This window comes from Vicia villosa, unplaced genomic scaffold, assembly GCF_029867415.1.
Source record: "Vicia villosa cultivar HV-30 ecotype Madison, WI unplaced genomic scaffold, Vvil1.0 ctg.002705F_1_1, whole genome shotgun sequence".
NCBI lineage: Eukaryota > Viridiplantae > Streptophyta > Magnoliopsida > Fabales > Fabaceae > Vicia > Vicia villosa.
The window spans coordinates 112,947-133,478 of NW_026706008.1; the positions used below are offsets into that span (position 1 = coordinate 112,947).

The 20,532-nt window shown below is 33.4% G+C and overlaps 4 protein-coding genes across 6 annotated transcripts; 2 read left to right on the forward strand and 2 right to left on the reverse strand.

The window, feature by feature from the left end:
* The first annotated feature begins 3,371 nt into the window (after window positions 1–3,371).
* LOC131639586 (oligopeptide transporter 4-like) lies at window positions 3,372–5,234 on the forward strand. 2 transcript variants are annotated; one of them, XM_058910068.1, is made up of 5 exons: window positions 3,372–3,501; window positions 3,757–3,931; window positions 4,016–4,268; window positions 4,357–4,539; window positions 4,650–5,234. In XM_058910068.1, the coding sequence occupies exons 1-5, from the start codon at window positions 3,450–3,452 to the stop codon at window positions 5,232–5,234; spliced, it is 1,248 nt and encodes a 415-aa protein (XP_058766051.1). In that variant the 5' UTR covers window positions 3,372–3,449. The 2 variants fall into 2 exon arrangements, with proteins under 2 accessions (XP_058766051.1, XP_058766052.1); XM_058910069.1 differs by lacking the exon at window positions 3,372–3,501 and adding an exon at window positions 3,565–3,669.
* A 978-nt stretch (window positions 5,235–6,212) lies between these two features.
* LOC131639591 (uncharacterized) lies at window positions 6,213–7,739 on the reverse strand. The gene is made up of 4 exons (XM_058910073.1): window positions 7,725–7,739; window positions 6,574–7,637; window positions 6,332–6,503; window positions 6,213–6,230 (listed from the first exon to the last, which is right to left on the reverse strand). Exons 1-4 carry the CDS (start codon window positions 7,737–7,739, stop codon window positions 6,213–6,215), a joined length of 1,269 nt encoding a protein of 422 aa, XP_058766056.1.
* On the reverse strand, window positions 7,565–9,081 carry LOC131639594 (replication factor C subunit 3-like). Of its 2 annotated transcripts, none has more exons than XM_058910077.1 (6): window positions 8,750–9,081; window positions 8,570–8,634; window positions 8,319–8,448; window positions 8,170–8,233; window positions 8,018–8,086; window positions 7,565–7,863 (listed from the first exon to the last, which is right to left on the reverse strand). In XM_058910077.1, exons 2-6 carry the CDS (start codon window positions 8,594–8,596, stop codon window positions 7,770–7,772), a joined length of 384 nt encoding a protein of 127 aa, XP_058766060.1. In that variant the 5' UTR covers window positions 8,597–8,634; window positions 8,750–9,081; the 3' UTR covers window positions 7,565–7,769. The 2 variants fall into 2 exon arrangements, with proteins under 2 accessions (XP_058766060.1, XP_058766061.1); XM_058910078.1 differs by having other exon boundaries at window positions 7,567–7,863; window positions 8,565–8,634; window positions 8,750–9,079.
* Window positions 9,082–16,730: 7,649 nt separating this feature from the next.
* LOC131639587 (uncharacterized) lies at window positions 16,731–17,781 on the forward strand. Its single transcript, XM_058910070.1, has 3 exons — window positions 16,731–17,129; window positions 17,208–17,342; window positions 17,427–17,781. The coding sequence occupies exons 1-3, from the start codon at window positions 16,839–16,841 to the stop codon at window positions 17,601–17,603; spliced, it is 603 nt and encodes a 200-aa protein (XP_058766053.1). The 5' UTR covers window positions 16,731–16,838; the 3' UTR covers window positions 17,604–17,781.
* The last annotated feature ends 2,751 nt before the right edge of the window (window positions 17,782–20,532 follow it).

Here is a 20,532-nt window from a genome sequence, read left to right on the forward strand (position 1 = left end):
GTAGGAAAGATGAGAAAGAATATATAGAATCGAAGAATAAAGAGTCGACGAATAAAATTGAAAATCAATTAAATGTGCAAATAAATTTTGTAACTGATGAAATAAAAGGTCTAATGAATGGTAGGTGGTTATGGAATAGGAAAAATGAAAAAGATTAACAGAAGAAAAAAAAATTAAAAATGATAGATTTGAATAGATTAATAATTCCGTCATATTTAATATTTTTTTGAGATATTTTTATTAGAGATTAAAAAATAAATAATATTACACAAATAACATAAAAAAATAGTAATTTTATGATATATTTTTTAAATGATTTCTTTTTAGTTTTTACAACATTTTTGATGAAGAGATAGAGATAAAAAAAACTGAAAGTTACATATAAAAATCAGTTTTGACAAATATAAAGTAAAAAATATCATATTCATTTTACTTTTTATATAAAAATATTAATATTACTTTTTATTAAAAGTTAATTGTGATGTAATATCTTATTATCTAACTTTTTTAATCAAAATAAAAAAATTAATAGTGGTAGTTGATTATATATAAACATTAAAGAAACAAAACAGCATTTTTAGACTACTCAATAAAAATAAAAAAGCAATGCTACTCTCAAATAATTCTTTTGTTAATTTTCATCTTTTGTTTCTATAATAAAAAAATTAAAAACATGTGTTCAAATTAGAAATAATAAACAATAAACATATTTTAATTATAATGATGAGTTGATGACAAATTAAAGTTATGCTTAAAAGTATTATTTGTATTATAATAAGTTATATTGATAATAAAATGGCAACCCATTAAATGTTTTTGTTAACCTCTATTCAATTTCTTTATTTTTTAAAAAAATATTCAATATAAATAGGTCTTATCTACCATCACAATCCATATGAAAATGAGATCTTCTTTTTCTTTTGTGTTGATATTTTTATTATTTTTTCTTAGTTCTCACTTATATTTTAACTGTCTTTTGATTTATGTTGTAGCCTAATGACTCTAATTTATGTTGGAGGTCCTTGACTTAATTTAATCTATGTATTAATTATTTAAACATTTTGTCAATAGTTTTATGTAATAATTTGTTTTTAGAATCAATATATTATTTCGTTATTTACTTTTATAATTTCCTCTTCTTTTTACTGTTTATTTAAATATAATTATTTTTGTTATGTGGATGAAAAAAGAGGATAAAGAAAATTCTTATTGTTTTTACTATTATATTCTTCCTACTTAAAAATCTTGAGAAAAATCGTAGTTCATGTAAGTATAATTTTAAAGTAATCTTCAAGAAATGTGTAATTGATTTAAATTTATTTATTTAATTATTATAGATTTTCAATAAACAAAAATATTTATTTGAGCTTAGTATTAAAATGGGAGTTGTAAGAGTAAGGTGGGTCTTGATGAAATGTTTAGCTTGATATAGATTGAAAAAACTAAATAAATTGATCATTTGAAAATAAAATTAGTAAAATTTGATCTCTATAGAATTCAATTAAATTTTTTATCTTTGTTATATCATCTCACATCAGATTGATTATTGGTGTAGTAACAACCTTAGAATAAATATTTTATAAATAATAATATTAGAATTTTTAATTAAACATGAGATTGAAATATATGACTTTTACCATATCAATTAGATTATTATTTTTGTTTAATTTCCTTCTCCCACTTATGATTTCTAAATCTTATAACAACCTTAAAAAAATAACTATATCTCTAATGTTGCTAGGTCATTGTATTAGTATTTTTAACATTTTCTTTTTTTAACTAATAAATTAATATTTTAATTTTATAGATTAAAATTAGTTTTAATAAAAATAATATTAATTGAACACTGAATCATCATTAAAAAAATGTTTAATTGAATCATCAATGTTTCAAATTTAATGATAATTATAAATTTAAAATATTGAATATTTTACTTAATTGACGTTTCTTAATGATTAATTGTTTTTATCTCTCTTATGTATTGAATATGTGTCACATTTTTTGCATAATATCATTCTACAACATTATTATTTTATAAATTTTAATATTAGAATTTTTAATTTGATTATTGACCTTTACAATTGTTTAAAGATGAAAAAAATAATTATAGAGCATCATTTTCCTATAAATTTAAGAGTATTATATAATATTTCATTTTAAGAAAAGGGTCTTACAATATATTTTATCACATATTTTAACTATGAACTTAATATTTTAAAAAAACAACAAAAATATTAATTTGTTAAATGTCTCATTTTTTCAATTATTCATTAATTAATTTTATAAACTTAAATATTATAATTTTTAAGTTGATTATAATTTAATGAAATCTATTCATTACATCATTATAAAACTTTTGAAATGAACCATCATCACTTCAAAATTAATAATAATAATAATAATAATAATAATAATAATAATAATATAAATATCTTTTTAAAATATACTTATTTTAGATATCATAGTCATAATAATAAATATAATAACAATATTTTAAAGTTTAAAATTTTATATACACTGACAGTAATATATTATTGGACAACCGCGCAACGCGCGGGTTATATATTAGTAAACTATAAATTTAAGGGAGATTCTACGGTGCATTCGCCCATTTGACTTCAGTGGTGAAGTCACTGCAATTGACCAATAGAATTAAAGCCCTAATCAATCCTAATTAATTCTAAGTTAATTTAAGCCACATCAGCTCTATGGTAAAAATAACTTTACTGTGGGACCCATTTTTAAAAAAAACTTTTGATTATTGCATATAAGTCCCCATTCATTTAATAATATCTTACAAATTAAAATTAACTTTTATTAGATTACAATTTTTTTTAAACTCATATTATCGTTCTTCTTCTTCATCCTTCACCCTTCTCCCAACTTCCCTTCAAAACCCTAAATCCCTAAATTCCATCCATATGTTCTTCTTCTGCAACCTTCTCCCAAATTGGACATACTCCATAATTCTTCAAATCATATGTTCTTCTATCTTCTTCCACTTTCGATTTTTGTTTACTCTCTCTGCGAACCTGCGAACAGATGAACATGACTTCGACCTCTTCGGCGCCAACGAAATCATATTCTCAAGGTTGGTGAAGACAATGAGATCGATAAATATGGACGAAAGATGAAGCTGCTCAAGGTGAAGGATGGGACACTCCCACCCATTTTTTAACCGTGTTCATGTTTGATATTGAGCTTTCAGAGTAAATTTGCGTAAATTTGGTCGAAAAAAGACCAAATTTTGCTTATATTTGAGACCAGAATGTGTATATATGTATATACATGCTTTTTGAATTGTAGTTATCAGGGCCGTTAAGTTTTCAGAGGCTCAATTTACTAAAGTTTTTTTTTAATGTATGCAGATCTTTGCATGAGAAAGATGAAGATCCTCACAAATTTTCGAGGGCAAAGTTTTTCTTCATAGCACTAGTATGTAGTTTCTTATGGTATATCAGCCCTGGATACTTATTCACAACGCTTACAAGCATATCATGGGTATGTTGGGTATTCTCCAAGTCAGTAACAGCTCAACAATTAGGTTCAGGCATGAGCTGTTTAGGATTCGGTGCCCTTACGCTTGATTGGGCTGCGGTTGCTTCCTTCTTGTTTAGTCCTCTTATCTCACCTTTCTTTGCCATTGTCAATGTTTTCGTTGGCTATGCGGTGATTGTTTATGCTGTGATTCCTATAGCGTATTGGATGTGTATGATGCAAATAAGTTTTCCATTTTCTCATCTGATTTGTTCACAGGAGATGGTCAACAATACAACATATCTGCTATTGTTAATGACAAATTTCAGATCGATCTAGCGAAGTATCGAAAACAAGGTCGAATTCATTTAAGTGTGTTTTTCTCTCTTACTTATGGATTTGGATTCGCCACTATAGCTTCCACCATTGCACATGTTGTTTGCTTCCATGGAAGGTACAATGCTCTAGACTCATTACTCAATGTCAAACTATTTAAAAGATGTGTAATTGTTTATGATATCGTGTTGTCACTTGTCAGGGAGATTATGGAGCGGTATCGGGCTTCTAAAGAAGGCAAAGAAGATATTCACACAAGATTGATGAAAAACTACAAAGACATTCCTTCTTGGTGGTTTTATTTGTTGTTAGGAGTGACACTTGTTGTTTCTTTACTGATCTGCATTTTTCTAAATCATGAGATTCGGATGCCTTGGTGGGGACTTCTCTTTGCTTCAGCATTGGCTTTTATGTTTACCCTCCCAATTAGCATCATAACTGCTACCACAAACCAGGTTAATTAACATCTTGAAACTTTTGCTTAAAAAGAAACAGAATTTGTTTTTAAACTAAATAACTTAATGCTCTGAAATCTGAATACAGACACCGGGGTTGAATATCATCGCCGAGTATATATTCGGTATCATTTACCCTGGAAGACCGATTGCAAATGTATGCTTCAAAACGTATGGTTACATAAGCATGGCACAGGCTGTTTCGTTCCTTAGCGATTTCAAGCTTGGAGACTACATGAAAATTCCTCCAAGGTCTATGTTCTTAGTGCAGGTATATCTATTTATTCAGCTGTTGTAATTGTGTTTTGAAAGGTTTTACTAGCATTTACCTTTCTTATAGGGTATCTAACCTAATGTATTTTTGTGTTAAAAATTATTTAGTTCATTGGGACAATGCTTGCTGGAACTATCAACATTTGTGTAGCATGGTGGTTGCTAGAATCTGTCAAAAACATATGTCATGTAGATCTTCCCGAAGGCAGTCCATGGACATGTCCAAGTGACCGTGTTTTCTTCGATGCATCGGTTATTTGGGGTTTAGTAGGACCTAAGAGGATATTTGGTACTCTTGGAGAGTACTCAGCATTGAACTGGTTTTTCCTTGGAGGTGCCATAGGACCGATACTAGTTTGGCTATTGCACAAGGCGTTTCCACAACAGTCATGGATTCCATTGATCAATCTTCCAGTACTCTTGGGTGCAACCGGAATGATGCCGCCAGCAACAGCGTTGAACTACAATGCATGGATTATAGTCGGAACCATTTTCAACTTCTTTATCTTCCGTTACAGAAAGCAATGGTGGCAGAGATACAACTATGTTTTATCAGCAGCACTTGATGCAGGAGTGGCATTTATGGCGGTGCTGCTTTACTTTGCACTAGGACTGGAAAATGTGAGTCTGAATTGGTGGGGAACTGCTGGTGAGCATTGTCCTTTGGCAACTTGTCCAACTCAAAGGGTATAGAGGTTGATGGTTGTCCTGTCTTCTGATAACATTGGTTCTTTTTATGGTTTTTTTTTCAATTGCAAAACTTCATTATCTAGTATTAAAAATTCATTTTGTAATTATGGAGACACTGTTTTATCAGTAAACAGTGTTATTATGTTCTGTTTTTATTTGGTTTATAATTTGTTTTTCGGATGAACAAATATTAATATATATCGGTCGTTATGTTAGCATTTTCTTATTTATCAGATACTTAAATTCCTTTTACCCTTAGCTAGATGAAGTTGAGCTATCCAATTGCCTCATGCAGTAAAGGACTCGTTTTAGGGAATTTGTATCAGTGAAAACATCAAATAAACAACACCACCAATCCAGGGGTGAAATTCAATTTTGCTCTCTTGGTTTTGGAGCAGGACAAAACATCCAACTTTTAAACTAAAAATAAGTATATATGCATTAAGGATGCAAGTATAAGAAGTGAAGAGAACAAGGATAATAGTCAAAGAAATTAATAATTGAATACGACTTAAATATGTTTATTTTCAGGTTAGCATTGAAAATGGAATAAGACTATGTAAAGAACACTGGTGGAAGAAAATCTAACTAAAAGTTGTAAAGTTGGCAATAGCCGAGTATTAGACCCTTGAAACTCAACAGAAAATAGACATTGGGAATGTTATTTCCTTTTCATCTTCTTCAACATCTTTGTCCTTGAAATCAACCTCCTAAACAGTAGCTTGTTTACTCCTAAGGTGAGTGCTTTGTTCCTCAACTCATATCAGAGGCATCATCGATTATCATGACAGCCAACCGATAAGTTACGAAAACACTAATGTCATCCTCCATGTCAGACGGGGAATGCAAAGTGTTCCACGGTCATCACATCTCAACTGCCACCTGCACTATCAATGAATTGCTTTTAGTATAGCTTCATGAAATACAACAAAATGAAATTTATTAGAAAAGTCAATAGGATCACTCTTCCTTTACTTGTCATCACATCTCAACTGCCACCTGCACTATCAATGAATTGCTTTTAGTATAGCTTCATGAAATACAACAAAATGAAATTTATTAGAAAAGTCAATAGGATCACTCTTCCTTTACTTTTATACCTGAGCAAATGCATAGGGTAATGCAGAATACAACCCTGCTGCTCTTTCTCGATAAAAGACAGTTCTTGCAATAGAAACAACAGGCTGCACTGCTGAAGAATTCGTTGCGCCAAGAAAAAGCACGGCAGAGTACATGGCTCCCAAAAGATTCAGTAAATCTTGTTGTGTTTTGCTGCCAAAATATTTGTTCAGCAAAAAGTAAGATTAATATATTAGTGAAGTGCAATATAACTCATTCAAACACTTTATGACTAACCATCGAAAATGTGGTCACATGCATAGTCTCAAGTTCAGGAAAAAGAGTTGCAGAGAGAGCAATAAATGTATTAAGCTCTTGTTTCAACAAAATGGAGAATTCGGTGTTCTTCAGCATAGGAGTATTAAAGTTCAAGGTATCCAAACCGTCCTCGGAAGAAGTGAGTTCGAGACAGTCTAACTTCAATGAAGTGAGTTTAAGACAATCTAGTGAAATCAAGTTTAATCCCCGATTATAGTTATGGTTGGATACGAAATAGCACCCTCTGACCTTGAGATGACATAGGGATGAACTTACTATCGCCGGCATTGATGAATTAAACTCACAGATAAGTAAACAAATTTCTCCAAGCTGTGGACAATTACATAATAGACTTTCAATGAAAGATTCATCCAGCTTTACTTCTTCAAGCCATAGAGATCTCAAGTTTTGTAATGGCATAAAGTCACAATTGATGGGATGGCAAATAAGACAGTTTTCAAGAAGCAGATGGTTCAGAGCTGAAGCACTGGTCTCCAAAAATAAGGCAAAGTCAAATTTATAAGGGTTGCATTGAGCAGTGAAACTGGGTGGTGCATAAGGCCTTCCTAAAAAAAGTAGATCAATTCTTCCAACTCTCCTTGCAACTGCAAAGCTTATCCATTGATCAACAGTGTTGCTTTGTTTATCATCTAAACAGAAATTCACTAGGAATGAATCGATAACTTTTCCTTGAAACTTCTTGACAAATTGATCTACTCGTTCAACAAACTTGCCTCTACTCGTATCCAAATCGATGAGTCTCTCCACCGGAGGAACATTAAAGAACAAAAACCCAGGTTCTATAATCGAATTACTAAGGACATCAATGAGATACTGCTTTTGTAGTAGTTCCTTCTGACTGCTTCCAAGCACACTGAAGATATCAAAATGGAGATCTATCCTTAAAGTCCAAAGCTCGCACCACCTTTTAGACAGTACTCTGGTTTTTAGCAAATCTTTGATGGACAACATTTTCAGAATATGAGACAAACTGCAATGAAAAGATGCAAACAACAATAACGCGTTATGCTTACCAAAAAAAACAACGCCTTATCTCATTAGGTGGGGTCGGTTACATGAATCAATGTTCGCCTAATATTCCATCAAAGATCATGCTTCTATCAAAATCATAAATCTCGAGATCTTTTTTAATAACTTCTCTTATAGTCTTTCTAGGTTTCCCTCTTTCTCGAATTGTTCATTTAAGATATTAGGGGCCCTGAAATTCAACCTTCTCTCCTTGATCCTAATAACTCTGTAATGGAGGGAAACAAAGGTTATAAAAGAGTATAGCTAACTGATGTAACATATTTGAATTTCATCGAACAATTCAGAGCATAGCTAACTGATATCAGTGGAAAAATAAATTTCCAAGACTGCATAAAAAAGTAGGCAGCAGCAACACATACTCTATGTCAGCCAAATCATTCACCAATTGCACTCGAACAGCTGGAGGTATCTTAATCTTAAATACAAACCTGTGACAACAATAGTCTAACTAAGATCAATAAAATGAATTACCAGGAAGTTGGACATTAGTGCCATGATATACAATACTCACATTGTCACTTCTCTTACAATATCAACAAGGGCCAGTCCTTTCCTTGTTTTCATATCATTAATTCCTATTAGAAAATAATGCAAATAGAATTATAAAATGGTTATAGAGACTGAATACATTTATAAAGGGTTTTAAACAATCCTGAATACTTTTAAAGCTCTCTGAATATTGTTCATTTAGAAGCCAGTAAGATATTTGCTCAATGTCTTTGGGCAATAGATTTCCAGTGCAAAGGTAAACAGCTTCTTCTGTTATCTGCTGAGAGGCCATGTGTGTTGACTGCAAAAATATCAAAGCAAAAGAATGTCAGCAAGGATTGACTGATCAAAAGAAACAAAATACAAGATATAATAATTCAAGTAAGCTTTAGCTAATTCTTTTCATATGCCATCAACCAGACTTTCAGCAAGACTTCATTCAAATCCATTTCCAAACAAGAAAATCAGTTGCGAACCCTCTTCAATTCTGCAAAACAAAACCGGTGTTGCATCAGTTAATAAACCGTGTAGAAAATCACTTCAAAACTGCACTCAAGCAATCAGACAGAATGCAAGAAAAAAAAATGGATTCAGAAGCATACAATGTCATTAGTGATTCACCACAGTTCTAACCAAAACTTCAATGAAACTCTCTTCACTTAGGCAAACAACCCAGTTTCAACACTTGCAGAATACTTGAACATTAACTGACAAATTTTCGCGTGAATGACCAGGCTTACATTGAGCTGGAATAAAGGGTCGAGTCACAAATATCAGCCGCTATCTTATCAACCCTAATCCCAAATCAATGTCCAAAAAATCACCCAGAAAACCTAAGAAATAAAGTATCTAAATTTGAAAAACGTTCATTTCTCTGACACTCCAAACAACACTAGAAAAACAATGTGAAGTGTTTCGACGTCAAATCCATACCTCGCCGTTGGGGTTTCTGGCGGAATGATGATGTTCAGAAACAACGCGCCATTCTTTCCTCGGCGGAGTCTGCAACTGAAGAGAAACGCCGCGAGCAGCGGCTGCGGCGGCCGTGGCCTCCATTGAAAAGTCACAGTCGACAGTCGCAAACAATGAAGATGAGATAGAGATGGCTAGCCAACATTTTGAGAGGAATAACAAAAAGAGACGCTCAATTTTGTTTAAGGTTTTAGTGTTATAGAGGGAACGATACAATTGCAGAATTTTTAGTGAAAATTAATGGAGGGAACATACAATTGGGAAATTTTTGGTGAAAATTAATAGAGGGAAAAGTTAGCGCTCAAATTGATGAATTTTTTGAAATATATTTGTATAGTAAATTTTTATTAAGTAAAATAATTCAAAAATGATGAAAACATATTTTGATTCTTTTGAAGTATATTTTAAAATTTTTTTATCGATTTGTTAATGATTAATATAGATGAGTATCATCTATTCTTTGACACATAGATGAGTATCGTCTATTGTTTGAGACATATATGAGTATCATCTATTCTTTGACAAATAGATGAGCATCATCTATTGCATAACTATTGCACAATAATGCATCTCTGACATGGTTCACCATCATCAACTGACTATTTTCCATGGTTCACACATAGTTGACCATCGTCAATGCATTCCTGGCATGGTTCACACATAGTTGACCATTATCAATGCATTTCTAACATAGTTCACACATAGTTGATCACCATCTATGCATCTCTGACATAATTCAAACATATTTCACACATCTGTGACATAATTCACACATAGTTCACACATCTCTGACATAATTCACACATAATTGACCTCCAACGTGATGCATATATTCCATGGTTCACTCATAATTGATTGTCGTCTATTGACTATCATGAGTTGAATCTGTAACATAGTTCACACATAATTGGTTGTCGTCTACTGACTAACATAGTTCACACATAATTGGCTGTCATCTCATATCCATCTATAACATGGTTCACACATAGTCGGACATCATCAGTTGACTCCGTGACATGGTTCACACATAGTCGAACATCGTCAGTGCATCCCTGACATAGTTCACACATAATCGACCATAATCAGTCCATCCTTGATATGGTTCACACATAGTCCTACATCCTCAGTTGACTCCCTGACATGGTTCACACATAGTTGACCATCTCCTTTTCATTTGTAACATGGTTCACACATAGTCGACCATCTCCTATCCATCCCTAACATGGTTCACACGTGGTGGGTCATCATCAGTTGACTCCCTGACATTGCTCACATATAGTCGAACATCACCAGTGCATCCCTGACATGGTTCACACATAGTCGAACATCATCAGTGCATCCCTGACATGGTTCACACATAGTCGAACATCATCTGTTGACTCCTTAACATGGCTCACACATGGTCGACCATCATCAATTGACTTTCTGACATGGTTCACACACAATTGACCATCATCAGTTAACTCTTTGCCATGGTTCACACATAGTTGACCATCTCATATCCATTTGTAACATGGCTCACACATAGTCGGCCATCTTCTATCCATATATAACATGGTTCACACATAGTCGGTTATCATCAGTTGACTTCCTTACATAGTTCACACATAGTCGAACATCATTTGTTTACTCCCTGACATGGTTCACACATGGTCCACCATCATCAATTGACTTTCTGACATGGTTCACACATGGTCGACCATCTCACATCCATCTATAACATGGTTCACACATAGTCGGAGATCATCAGTTGACTCCGTGACATGGTTCACACATAGTCGAACATCATCAGTGCATCCCTGACATAGTTCGCACATAATCGACCATCATCAGTCCATCCTTGATATGATTCACACATAGTCATACATCCTCAATTGACTCCATGACATGGTTCACACATAGTTGACCATCTCCTTTCCATCTGTAACATGGTTCACACATAGTCGACCATCTCCTATCCATCCCTAACATGGTTCACACATAGTGGTCATCATCAGTTGACTCCCTGACATTGCTCACATATAGTCGAACATCACCAGTGCATCCCTGACATGGTTCACATATAGTCGACCATCATTAGTTGACTCCCTGACATGGTTCTCACATACGTGACCATCTCTTATCCATCTGTAACATGGTCACACATAGTCAACCATCTCTTATCCATCTATAATATGGTTTTCTCATAGTCGGACATCATCAGTTGACTCCCTCATGGTTCACACATAGTCGACCATCATCAGTTGACTCCCTGACATGGTTCACACATAGTCGGACATCATCAATTGACTCCCTGACATGGTTCACACATAGTCGAACATCATCAGTGCATCCCTGGCATGGTTCACACATAGTCGAACATCATCTGTTGACTCCTTAACATGGTTCACACATGGTCGACCATCATCAATTGTCTTTCTGACATGGTTCACACACAGTTGACCATCATCAGTTGACTCCTTGACATGGTTCACACATAGTTGACCATCTCATATCCATTTGTAACATGGCTCACACATAGTCGGCCATCTTCTATCCAGATATAACATGGTTCACACATAGTAGGTCATCATCAATTGACTTCCTGACATAGTTCACACATAGTCGAACATCATTTGCTTACTCCCTAATATGGTTCACACATGGTCCACCATCATCAATTGACTCTCTGACATGGTTCACACATGGTCGACCATCTCATATCCATTTATAACATGGTTCACACATAGTTGGACATCGTCAGTTGACTCCGTGACATGGTTCACATATAGTTGAACATCATCAGTGCATCCCTGACATAGTTCGCACATAATCAGACATAATTCACACATAGTTGACCATCTTCTATTGACTATCTTCCATAGTTCACACATAGTTGACCATTATCTGTGCATCACTGACATAATTCACACATAGTTGAACATCATTAGTGCATCCCTGGCATGGTTCACACATGGTCGAACATCATCTGTTGACTCTCTGACATGGTTCACACATGGTCGAACATCATCAATTGACTCCCTGACATGGTTCACACATAGTTTACCATCTTTTATCCATGTGTAACATGGTTCACACATAGTCGAACATCAACAGTGCATCCCTGATATGGTTCACACATAGTTGAACATCATCAGTTGACTCCCCGACATGATTCACGCATAGTTGACCATCTCCTATCCATTAGTAACATGATTCACACATGGTTGACCATCATCTATGCATCTCTAACATCATTTGTTGACTCCGTGACATGGTTCATACATGGCCGACCATCATCAATTGACTCCCTGACCATCTAATATTCATTTGTAACATGGTTCACACATAGTCGATCATCTCCTGTCCATCTATAGCATGGTTCACACATAGTTGGACATCATCAGTTGACTCCCTGACATGGTTCACACATAGTTGACCATCTCCTATCCATTAGTAACATGATTCACACATGGTTGACCATCATCTATGCATCTCTGACATCATTTATTGACCCCGTGACATGGTTCATACATGGCCGGACATTATTAGTGCATCCCTGACATGGTTCACATATAGCCAAGCATCATCTGTTGACTCCCTGGCATGGTTCACACATGGTCGACCATCATCTGTTAACTATCTTCCATGGTTCACACATAGTTGATCATTATATACGTATCTTAGACATAGTTCACACATGATTGACCATCCTCTGTTGACTATATTTCATGGTCCACACATAGTTGACCATCATCTGTTGAATCTCTTCCATGGTTCACACATAGTTGACCATCATCTATGTATCTCAGACATAATTCTCACATAGTTGACCATCCTCTATTGATTATATTCCATGGTTCACACATAGTTGACCATCGTGTATTCATCTGTAACATGGTTCACACATAGTTGACCATCATTAGTTGACTCCCTGACATGGTTCACACATAACAACCATTATCAGAGCATCCTTGACATGGTTCACACATATTTGACCATCATTTATGCATCTCCAACATAGTTCACATATAGCTGACAGTCTTCTATTGGCTATCTTCCATAGTGCACACATATTTGACCATCATTTATGAATCTCTGACATAGTTCACACACAGTTGACCATCTTCTGTTGACTATCTTCCATTGTTCACACATAGTTGACCACCATCTATGCTTCTCTGACATAATTCACACATAGTTTACCATCTTCTATTGACTATCTTCCACGGTTCACACAAACTTGACTGTCATCTATTGACTATAATTTGTTGAATATCTAACATAGTTCACACATAGTTAACCATCTTCTATCGATTGTCTTACATGGTGCACACATATTTGACCATCTTCCGTTGACTATTTTCCATTGTTCACACATAGTTGACCATCATCTATGCATCTCTGACATAATTGACACATAGTTTACCATCTTTTGTTGACTATCTTACATGGTTTAAACATATTTGACCATCATATATGCATCTCTTACATAACTCACACATATTTTACCATATTTTGCTGACTATCTTCCATGGGTCACACATATTTGACCATCATCAATGCATCTCTGACATCGTTCACACATGGTCGACCATCATCAATTGACTTTCTAACATGGTTCACACATAGTTGACCATCATCAGTTGACTCCTTGACATGGTTCACACATAGTTGACCATCTCATATCCATCTGTAACATGGTTCACACATACTCAACCATCTCCCATCCAGATATAACATGGTTCACACATAGTCAATCATCATCATTTGACTTCCTCACATAGTTCACACATAGTCGAGCATCACTTGTTTACTCCCTGGCAACGTTCACATATGGTCCACCATCATCAATTGACTCTCTGACATGGTTCACACATGGTCGACCATCTCCTATCCATCTATAACATGGTTCACACATAGTCGGACATCATCAGTTGACTCCGTGACATGGTTCACATATAGTCGAACATTATCAGTGCATCCTGACATAGTTCACACATAATCGACCATCATCAGTCAATCCTTGATATGGTTCACACATAGTCAGACATCATCAGTTGACTCCCTGACATGGTTCACACATAGTTGACCATCATCTATTTAACAAACGTAGTCTCCCTAAAAATAAAGACTTAGAGTCGCCACCTATTCTGAAGGGCGAATAGGAAACCCTACGCAGTTTAGAGATCGGGATAAGTTATTATAATCAGGTCGAGGGAAGGTGTTAGGCACCCTCAACCATTTCCTAAGGTTTTATGTTAAGGCAAAAGTTTTATGGCTAAAAGTTAAGGTTTAATAGCTAAGGAAATGAACAGGGTGAAAATTGAGATTTAGAACTGAATTGAGATTTTAAGGGGGGAGACTCGCCTTGTTACCAAGTGCCTACGTATCTCCTTATAGAGAATCAGAGTCAACGTAGTTCAGGCACAAGGTTGTACGCCCTTGAATTTGATTTGATATGGTTTGAAGGCTTTTTGAATGGCCTATCGTAGTTTTTGAAATGCGAAGTTCGAAGGTATTTTGAATTACCTTATCGTAGTTTTGAACATCGCAGTGTTGAAAAGATGAATTTTCGTAGTGTCGTGGTTTAGTGTGTTTGATGCTTGGGCGTACAACCCTGATTTAGTATGTCACCGTTAGTTGCGATGATCAATAGGTTTGATCATTATAGTTAACGGATTAAATAATGTATTGCTGGTTGCTCTGATCGATAGATTCGATCGTCGCGGGCAGCAAATAAAATGTATTTTAAAGTTTGTATATATTTTTTATTATTTTATCTCTCGTCGTTGCGACTAATAGATTTAGTCGGGTCGAGGAGAGAATTAAGCCAGAATTAGTTAAATTAACAAAAATAAATTAATTCGATTAAATTTATTTCTCGCCAATGCGACTAATAGGTTTAGTCGGATCGAGGAGAAAATTATATTAATCAAGAATCAATTAGATAGGAATTAGTGTTTTTGGGCAGTAGGATTGGGCAAACCTTTAATGCGTTGATGGCCATTCTAGGGTTTTTGTGATTTAATAGTTAAAACTAATTAAATAGATTAAATAAAATATTCGAAATAATCGGGAAAAATCCTAAATCCTAATCATTAACCTAATCCTAATTTTATCACTTAAATCCTAAATTAAATTTATAAAAGAAAACCTTAAATTCAATTCTAAAATAAAAAATTGAAAATACAAAATAAAACAAATTTATAAAACTAATAAAAGAATAATAATAAAAAACCTGGATAGAAATCCTGTGTGGTACTCCCTTGATGATCCATGGTGAACCTTCAGCATTGATGCGTTGGATCCTTGCTTGGTACGGATCTGGTGATAGAGAACCAAGGTACATCGTGGACGCATGAAGGCTCATTGCACTGAATCTGTAAACAACATCCTTTAAAAAAAAAAAGGCAAAGAAAAACTTCAGTAGGCTGGGATCGAACCCACGCCCCTGCACTTTATTATCTTAAAGCTCTCCCATTGCCGCTACGCCATCCTTGCTTCGCGGTAAGCAAACGAAAATTATACAATATATATGAAACGAAAGCGCTTAAAAATCTGAAACTAAAAAGCTTGCGCCGGTACTGTTCCTCCATTGTTCTCACCATGCTTTTCCCGGACCTGCAGATTTCATACTCATATAACACAGCAAATAAATATTAAAAAATCACATGGTTCAATTGGAAATTATATTCTGAACACAATAATGTCTTCTTTTTTGTCCAATTTTACTTATTTTGAGGAATACCAATTTGAACCCAACAATGGTGAAAAGCCAAACTCCATCTTCTTCTTCCTCAAGACCACCACCATGGCCAAACTCATATTTTCTCCATTCCTCGTCAAATTGAAAAATGTAAAATACCAAATTGCTCAGAATTTCATCACGGTTCCAACCATGTAACTTATTAAAGCTATCAACCAAAGATAAATACGAATTTCCAAAAAGTACCAAATAAACCCTAACTGAACAATTCAATCAATCTATGAACACAGTTGATTTTAATCGAAATTGACGACCCAGTTAGATTTAGCAATATAATATCTACATCTTCCTACAAAAAATTTATGCTAATGATGCTTATATGATGACAGTGTCGATGTCAACGGCGGAGAACCACCGTCGGAAAATTCTCCGAACCAATTCTAATTTCTCACGTTAGTTTTTTTTTTATATTTATGTTTATATTGATTTTTTATTTTGAGTAGATTTTGATTTGGTGAAGTGGAGATTGAAGTGAAATTGTTGAAATCAAAGGGTATCCGAAATTATATTTTTACGACTATGAAAAGATGAAGTGGGGAAGATGAATCATAATTTATTTTATTCTTTTATAAACATTAAAAATTAAAAACAATATTAATATGTTACGGACTAATAAACATTAAAAATTTAAAAACAATATTAATATGTTAGGGACTAAGTTGCAATATACAAACTATAAAATTACCACAGTAAGTGTCAATAAGGGTCATTTAATGCTTCAGTCCACTGTGGCATGCACCGTAGAATTTCCCTAAATTTAAAATATGAGATTGTCAAATAAAACCTAAGTCAACATGATTTTTTTTTCTAAAAGTCAACCAGAAAAATTTAGATGAATAAAAAAAAAAAACTATAGAGTTCATTATCGAGCGGGTCATGATGATCGAAGCAAGCCCAGCGTAAACAAAAGCAAAAAGTCAGAATTGGAGATATCTGAATTCAATTGTGATTCCCTCCTTTTGTGTTGCAGAATGTCGATGGAAGAAAGAGAGAATCCGCTGAAATCGGAATTAGAATCAGACTCGAGTTCTGAATCGGATACGGAACCGGGGTCGAAGCCGAAACGGCGGGTGATTTATGATTGGGAATTGAAACGGCCTGAAGATCTTGTTGCGAGTGACTTTTCCATGTATGAGGATGATCCTAAACCTTTTGCGATGGTTTCTGGGCGTTTTGAGTATAAGAATAAGGCTTGGATTGAAAGAGAGAAGCAAATTAAAATCGCCATGGCTGACTATACAGAGCGCTCTCGCAACCTAAGTGTATGCATCTATCTATGTATGTTATTTTGCTCTCACTTTCATGTTTCACTATCTTCATTTTGACTCTCTACTCCACAGCTCTTCGATGCCATCGCTCCTCCAGAAATTGCAAATATATGTGGCGGTGTAATTCCCCTTACCATAGACGATGAGCTCCGCGGTGATCTCATTCCCCTCTGCAACGCTGCCTTAGAGATCTACAATACTGACAAGGTTCAAAACTACTAATGTGGACAAATTTTGGTATTCTTCAACTTATTCATCAACTAATATGGTATTCTTCTTCATTATAATTAGGGTTCAAATTTTGTGCTTACTGACATTGTAAGGACAACCTGGAGAGCTGGTGGTATGTATTACATCACCTTTCAAGCACAAGATACTCCCAACAGCCCTCATATAACATTCCAGGCACATGTACGATTAATGCTAGTTGGACCACACAAGGTCTATTCATGCGCCATTAAAACCTAACATCCGCCATGGTAGTAATTTTTTTACATTAATATAATTCATTTGAAATTGTATTTGATTATGGTATTCATAAATCATAATAAGCTTCAGCTATTTTTTTCCTTTTAATTTAATTCTCAATTATGAAAAAAATGGTTTCCATACTAACCTAAATCCAAAGAGACTATACTAGACTATCTTGTTAGAAGCATCATTTGGATTAGTTCTATTATTGTTTATATGCTTTTCTTCAACACTGCTTCTTGCGGCACTCCCTTTGGAAACTGCATAGTGGTTTTTGCTACTTACTTCCCTAAGTTGGTGATTTCTTTGTGCCTCACTATATAACATAGAATGCGGACCCCTTTTCTCTAAAATAGACCAAACTGAAGTAAGGCATTAACACATTTGTATGTCCTTATCACTTTGTTTTCCATATCATGTGAATATTTTTTCCGCATCCAGTCCCTTGTCTGGGTAAGCAGTACACTACTAGTATCTGGCATTCCGGGTATACTTAGATGGCTTTCAATGCGAGAAAACTTGTGCTTTTTGGTCATTTTATTTTGTCCAAATTGCAACCTCACTTGTATTTTGGTTTTATAATACCTTTATCTTGGAATGATTTGTTGTTGTTAAAGTATATGCAACCATTGTGTTGGGATGCTTTCTATAAATTATTACGCGTATTTTGTTTCTTTTTACATTTGCTTATGCAGTTTTAACACATGTTTCTTCTGGTATGAATCAGTGTTTTTTTTTGTATGATTAGGTTCACATAGAGCTATATAAATTTTTATCTTATCCACTAGCACTGATTTATTTTCATTTCATTTTTTTAAATGATAGTATGTTATGTTGTGGATGAGGATGGAAGTGGAACTCTCAACCATCAATCCAACCATCATATGATTCCACTCATTAACCTTCCCATCTCCAACCTTAAATTCCACTTTTATTTGATATTTGTCATTTGCAAGATTTGTTTGTGATCTGAACTTTCTTTTGGTTGTACTTCTGACCCCATTTAGGGCATGTTTGGATGAGTTTATTTGACCTTATCTACTGCCATTTGACGTTGTTTGAGAGACTTAATCAAAACAACTTATTATATTTTTCATAAATATTTTTAAACTTATTTTTATGAATTCTTCAAGATAGCTAATAAACAACTTATAATAACATATATAAAAATAATTTAAGTTTATTTTATCTTTTGTTATGAAAATAGCTTATGCAAATCTATTCATAAGTGTTTATTTTGATAAGCACTTATGCTATAAACTGCTAATAAGTTGTTTATCTAAACATGTCCTTAAGGAGACATGGCTTGGTAGTGATTGTATCTCGCATATTATACAATGCAACTCATGCTTGTAGTGAGATGTGACTTTTAAATCTATCTCCATGAATCAGTGACATATTTCATATGTTTTTCTGTTGAAGGAAATTATGTCCAATGCATCCACATGCTGTGAGTCTACTTTTGTTAGTTTGGTGTTAGTTGTTAGAAACCAGGCCTGGACACACTTCGGGGTGTAGATAATAAAATATGACTGTTTTTGTATGGTGTATTTGGTAGAACATTTTGTAATTAAAACCTCACTTATCTTGTGTCATTTCACACCATCCAATGGCACTTATGTTAGTTATTTAAATAATCGGATGAAGTTATTGATATGAATATATCTAAGTCTTGAATCATTTAGTTTCATTTTTTTCACTTCTTTCAACATGATAATCAGTTCCCTTCACATTTGCGTTTCCATTTAGGTTAATGCAAAATACGCAGCTCCAATTTCTAGAGTAAGGATCCACTCTATTTTTTAAAAAGAAATGGAGGGTTTATTACTATAGTTTTGTGTGTATAAAGTTAAATAAATAATAAATATGTGTCACATGTCTTAGAAATACATGTAATATACACACAAAACTATAATAATAGAAAATAAATGGAGGTTAAGAAATAAAGTGGATCCTTTTTCCAATTTCTAGGCTTCCAGTCAATAAAATTTCTAGATTTAGATTCTCTCATGTTCTTTTGATCATGTCCTCTCTCATTTTCTAATTTAATGGTTAAATGCTACACAAAGAAAAATTTATGGTACAAATAAGAGAGAAAAAGATGAATCAATGATGAGATTGGAACACAATAGAAACAAGAGCATGGGAGGATACAAATTCAAAATTTCTACTCTTTCAAAAAAGTTGAGGCAAAGTTGATGCATAAATATTAGTTATTTAAATATTTTAAAAATAAAAATTATAATTAAATAAACTTTCTTGATTCTCTTTTTAACAACATAAAAATAATCTTAAATTTACCACAAATTAACTCTTTTACCACATAATTACAGCTGATTTAATAAAATAAAAATAATAAATAGTTTCATATTTAATAAGATTAACAATAGATTTAACAAAATAATATTTAAATAATTTTGACAATTTCAATGGATATAAATATTCATATCCGTAAAATAACACATATAATTAAATAGAGAAAAAATAATATATTTCGATAATATAAAATAATTTTACACTGTCAATTAATAACCGATATATATTGTTCAAAATTATACTTGTATTTTAAAATTACAATAGTAACATGACAAATTAATAAATTTGTATTGAATTATAGTGGAAAACTATTTTATATTAACGGTGCACTACCTGTTAATTTTATTCGTGGATAGTAAAATAAACTATTAAACCTGTATCTCTGACGGATTTTGAGTGAGAATATTAATGGGTAAGAGTTTTTACCTCCCTAATTCTTGGATATATATTTTTAAAGTGTTTGATATATAATTTGATGTTTTTGATAATTATATGATTTTTTAAAAATAATATAAACTTTCATGTTATTGTTGGTAGTTTTATTCTCATTTTTAAGAATATATATATATATATATATATATATATATATATATATATATATATATATATA

Excerpts from the sequence above, each read along its gene's own strand:
- LOC131639586 (XM_058910068.1), top strand. The coding sequence starts at position 3,450 with ATGGTATATCAGCCCTGGATACTTATTCACAACGCTTACAAGCATATC. Across the intron at positions 3,502-3,756 it reads CGCTTACAAGCATATCATGG|GAGATGGTCAACAATACAAC; the intron begins GTATGTTGGGTA and ends ATTTGTTCACAG. Across the intron at positions 4,540-4,649 it reads GGTCTATGTTCTTAGTGCAG|TTCATTGGGACAATGCTTGC; the intron begins GTATATCTATTT and ends AAAATTATTTAG.
- LOC131639591 (XM_058910073.1), bottom strand. Across the intron at positions 6,504-6,573 it reads TCGATGGTTAGTCATAAAGT|CAAAACACAACAAGATTTAC; the intron begins GTTTGAATGAGT and ends ATATTTTGGCAG.
- LOC131639594 (XM_058910077.1), bottom strand. The coding sequence starts at position 8,596 with ATGGATTTGAATGAAGTCTTGCTGAAA. Across the intron at positions 8,234-8,318 it reads ATATTCAGAGAGCTTTAAAA|GAATTAATGATATGAAAACA; the intron begins GTATTCAGGATT and ends ATTTTCTAATAG. Across the intron at positions 8,087-8,169 it reads ATTGTAAGAGAAGTGACAAT|GTTTGTATTTAAGATTAAGA; the intron begins GTGAGTATTGTA and ends TTGTTGTCACAG.
- LOC131639587 (XM_058910070.1), top strand. The coding sequence starts at position 16,839 with ATGTCGATGGAAGAAAGAGAGAATCCGCTGAAATCGGAATTAGAATCA. Across the intron at positions 17,130-17,207 it reads AGCGCTCTCGCAACCTAAGT|CTCTTCGATGCCATCGCTCC; the intron begins GTATGCATCTAT and ends TCTACTCCACAG. Across the intron at positions 17,343-17,426 it reads AGATCTACAATACTGACAAG|GGTTCAAATTTTGTGCTTAC; the intron begins GTTCAAAACTAC and ends CATTATAATTAG.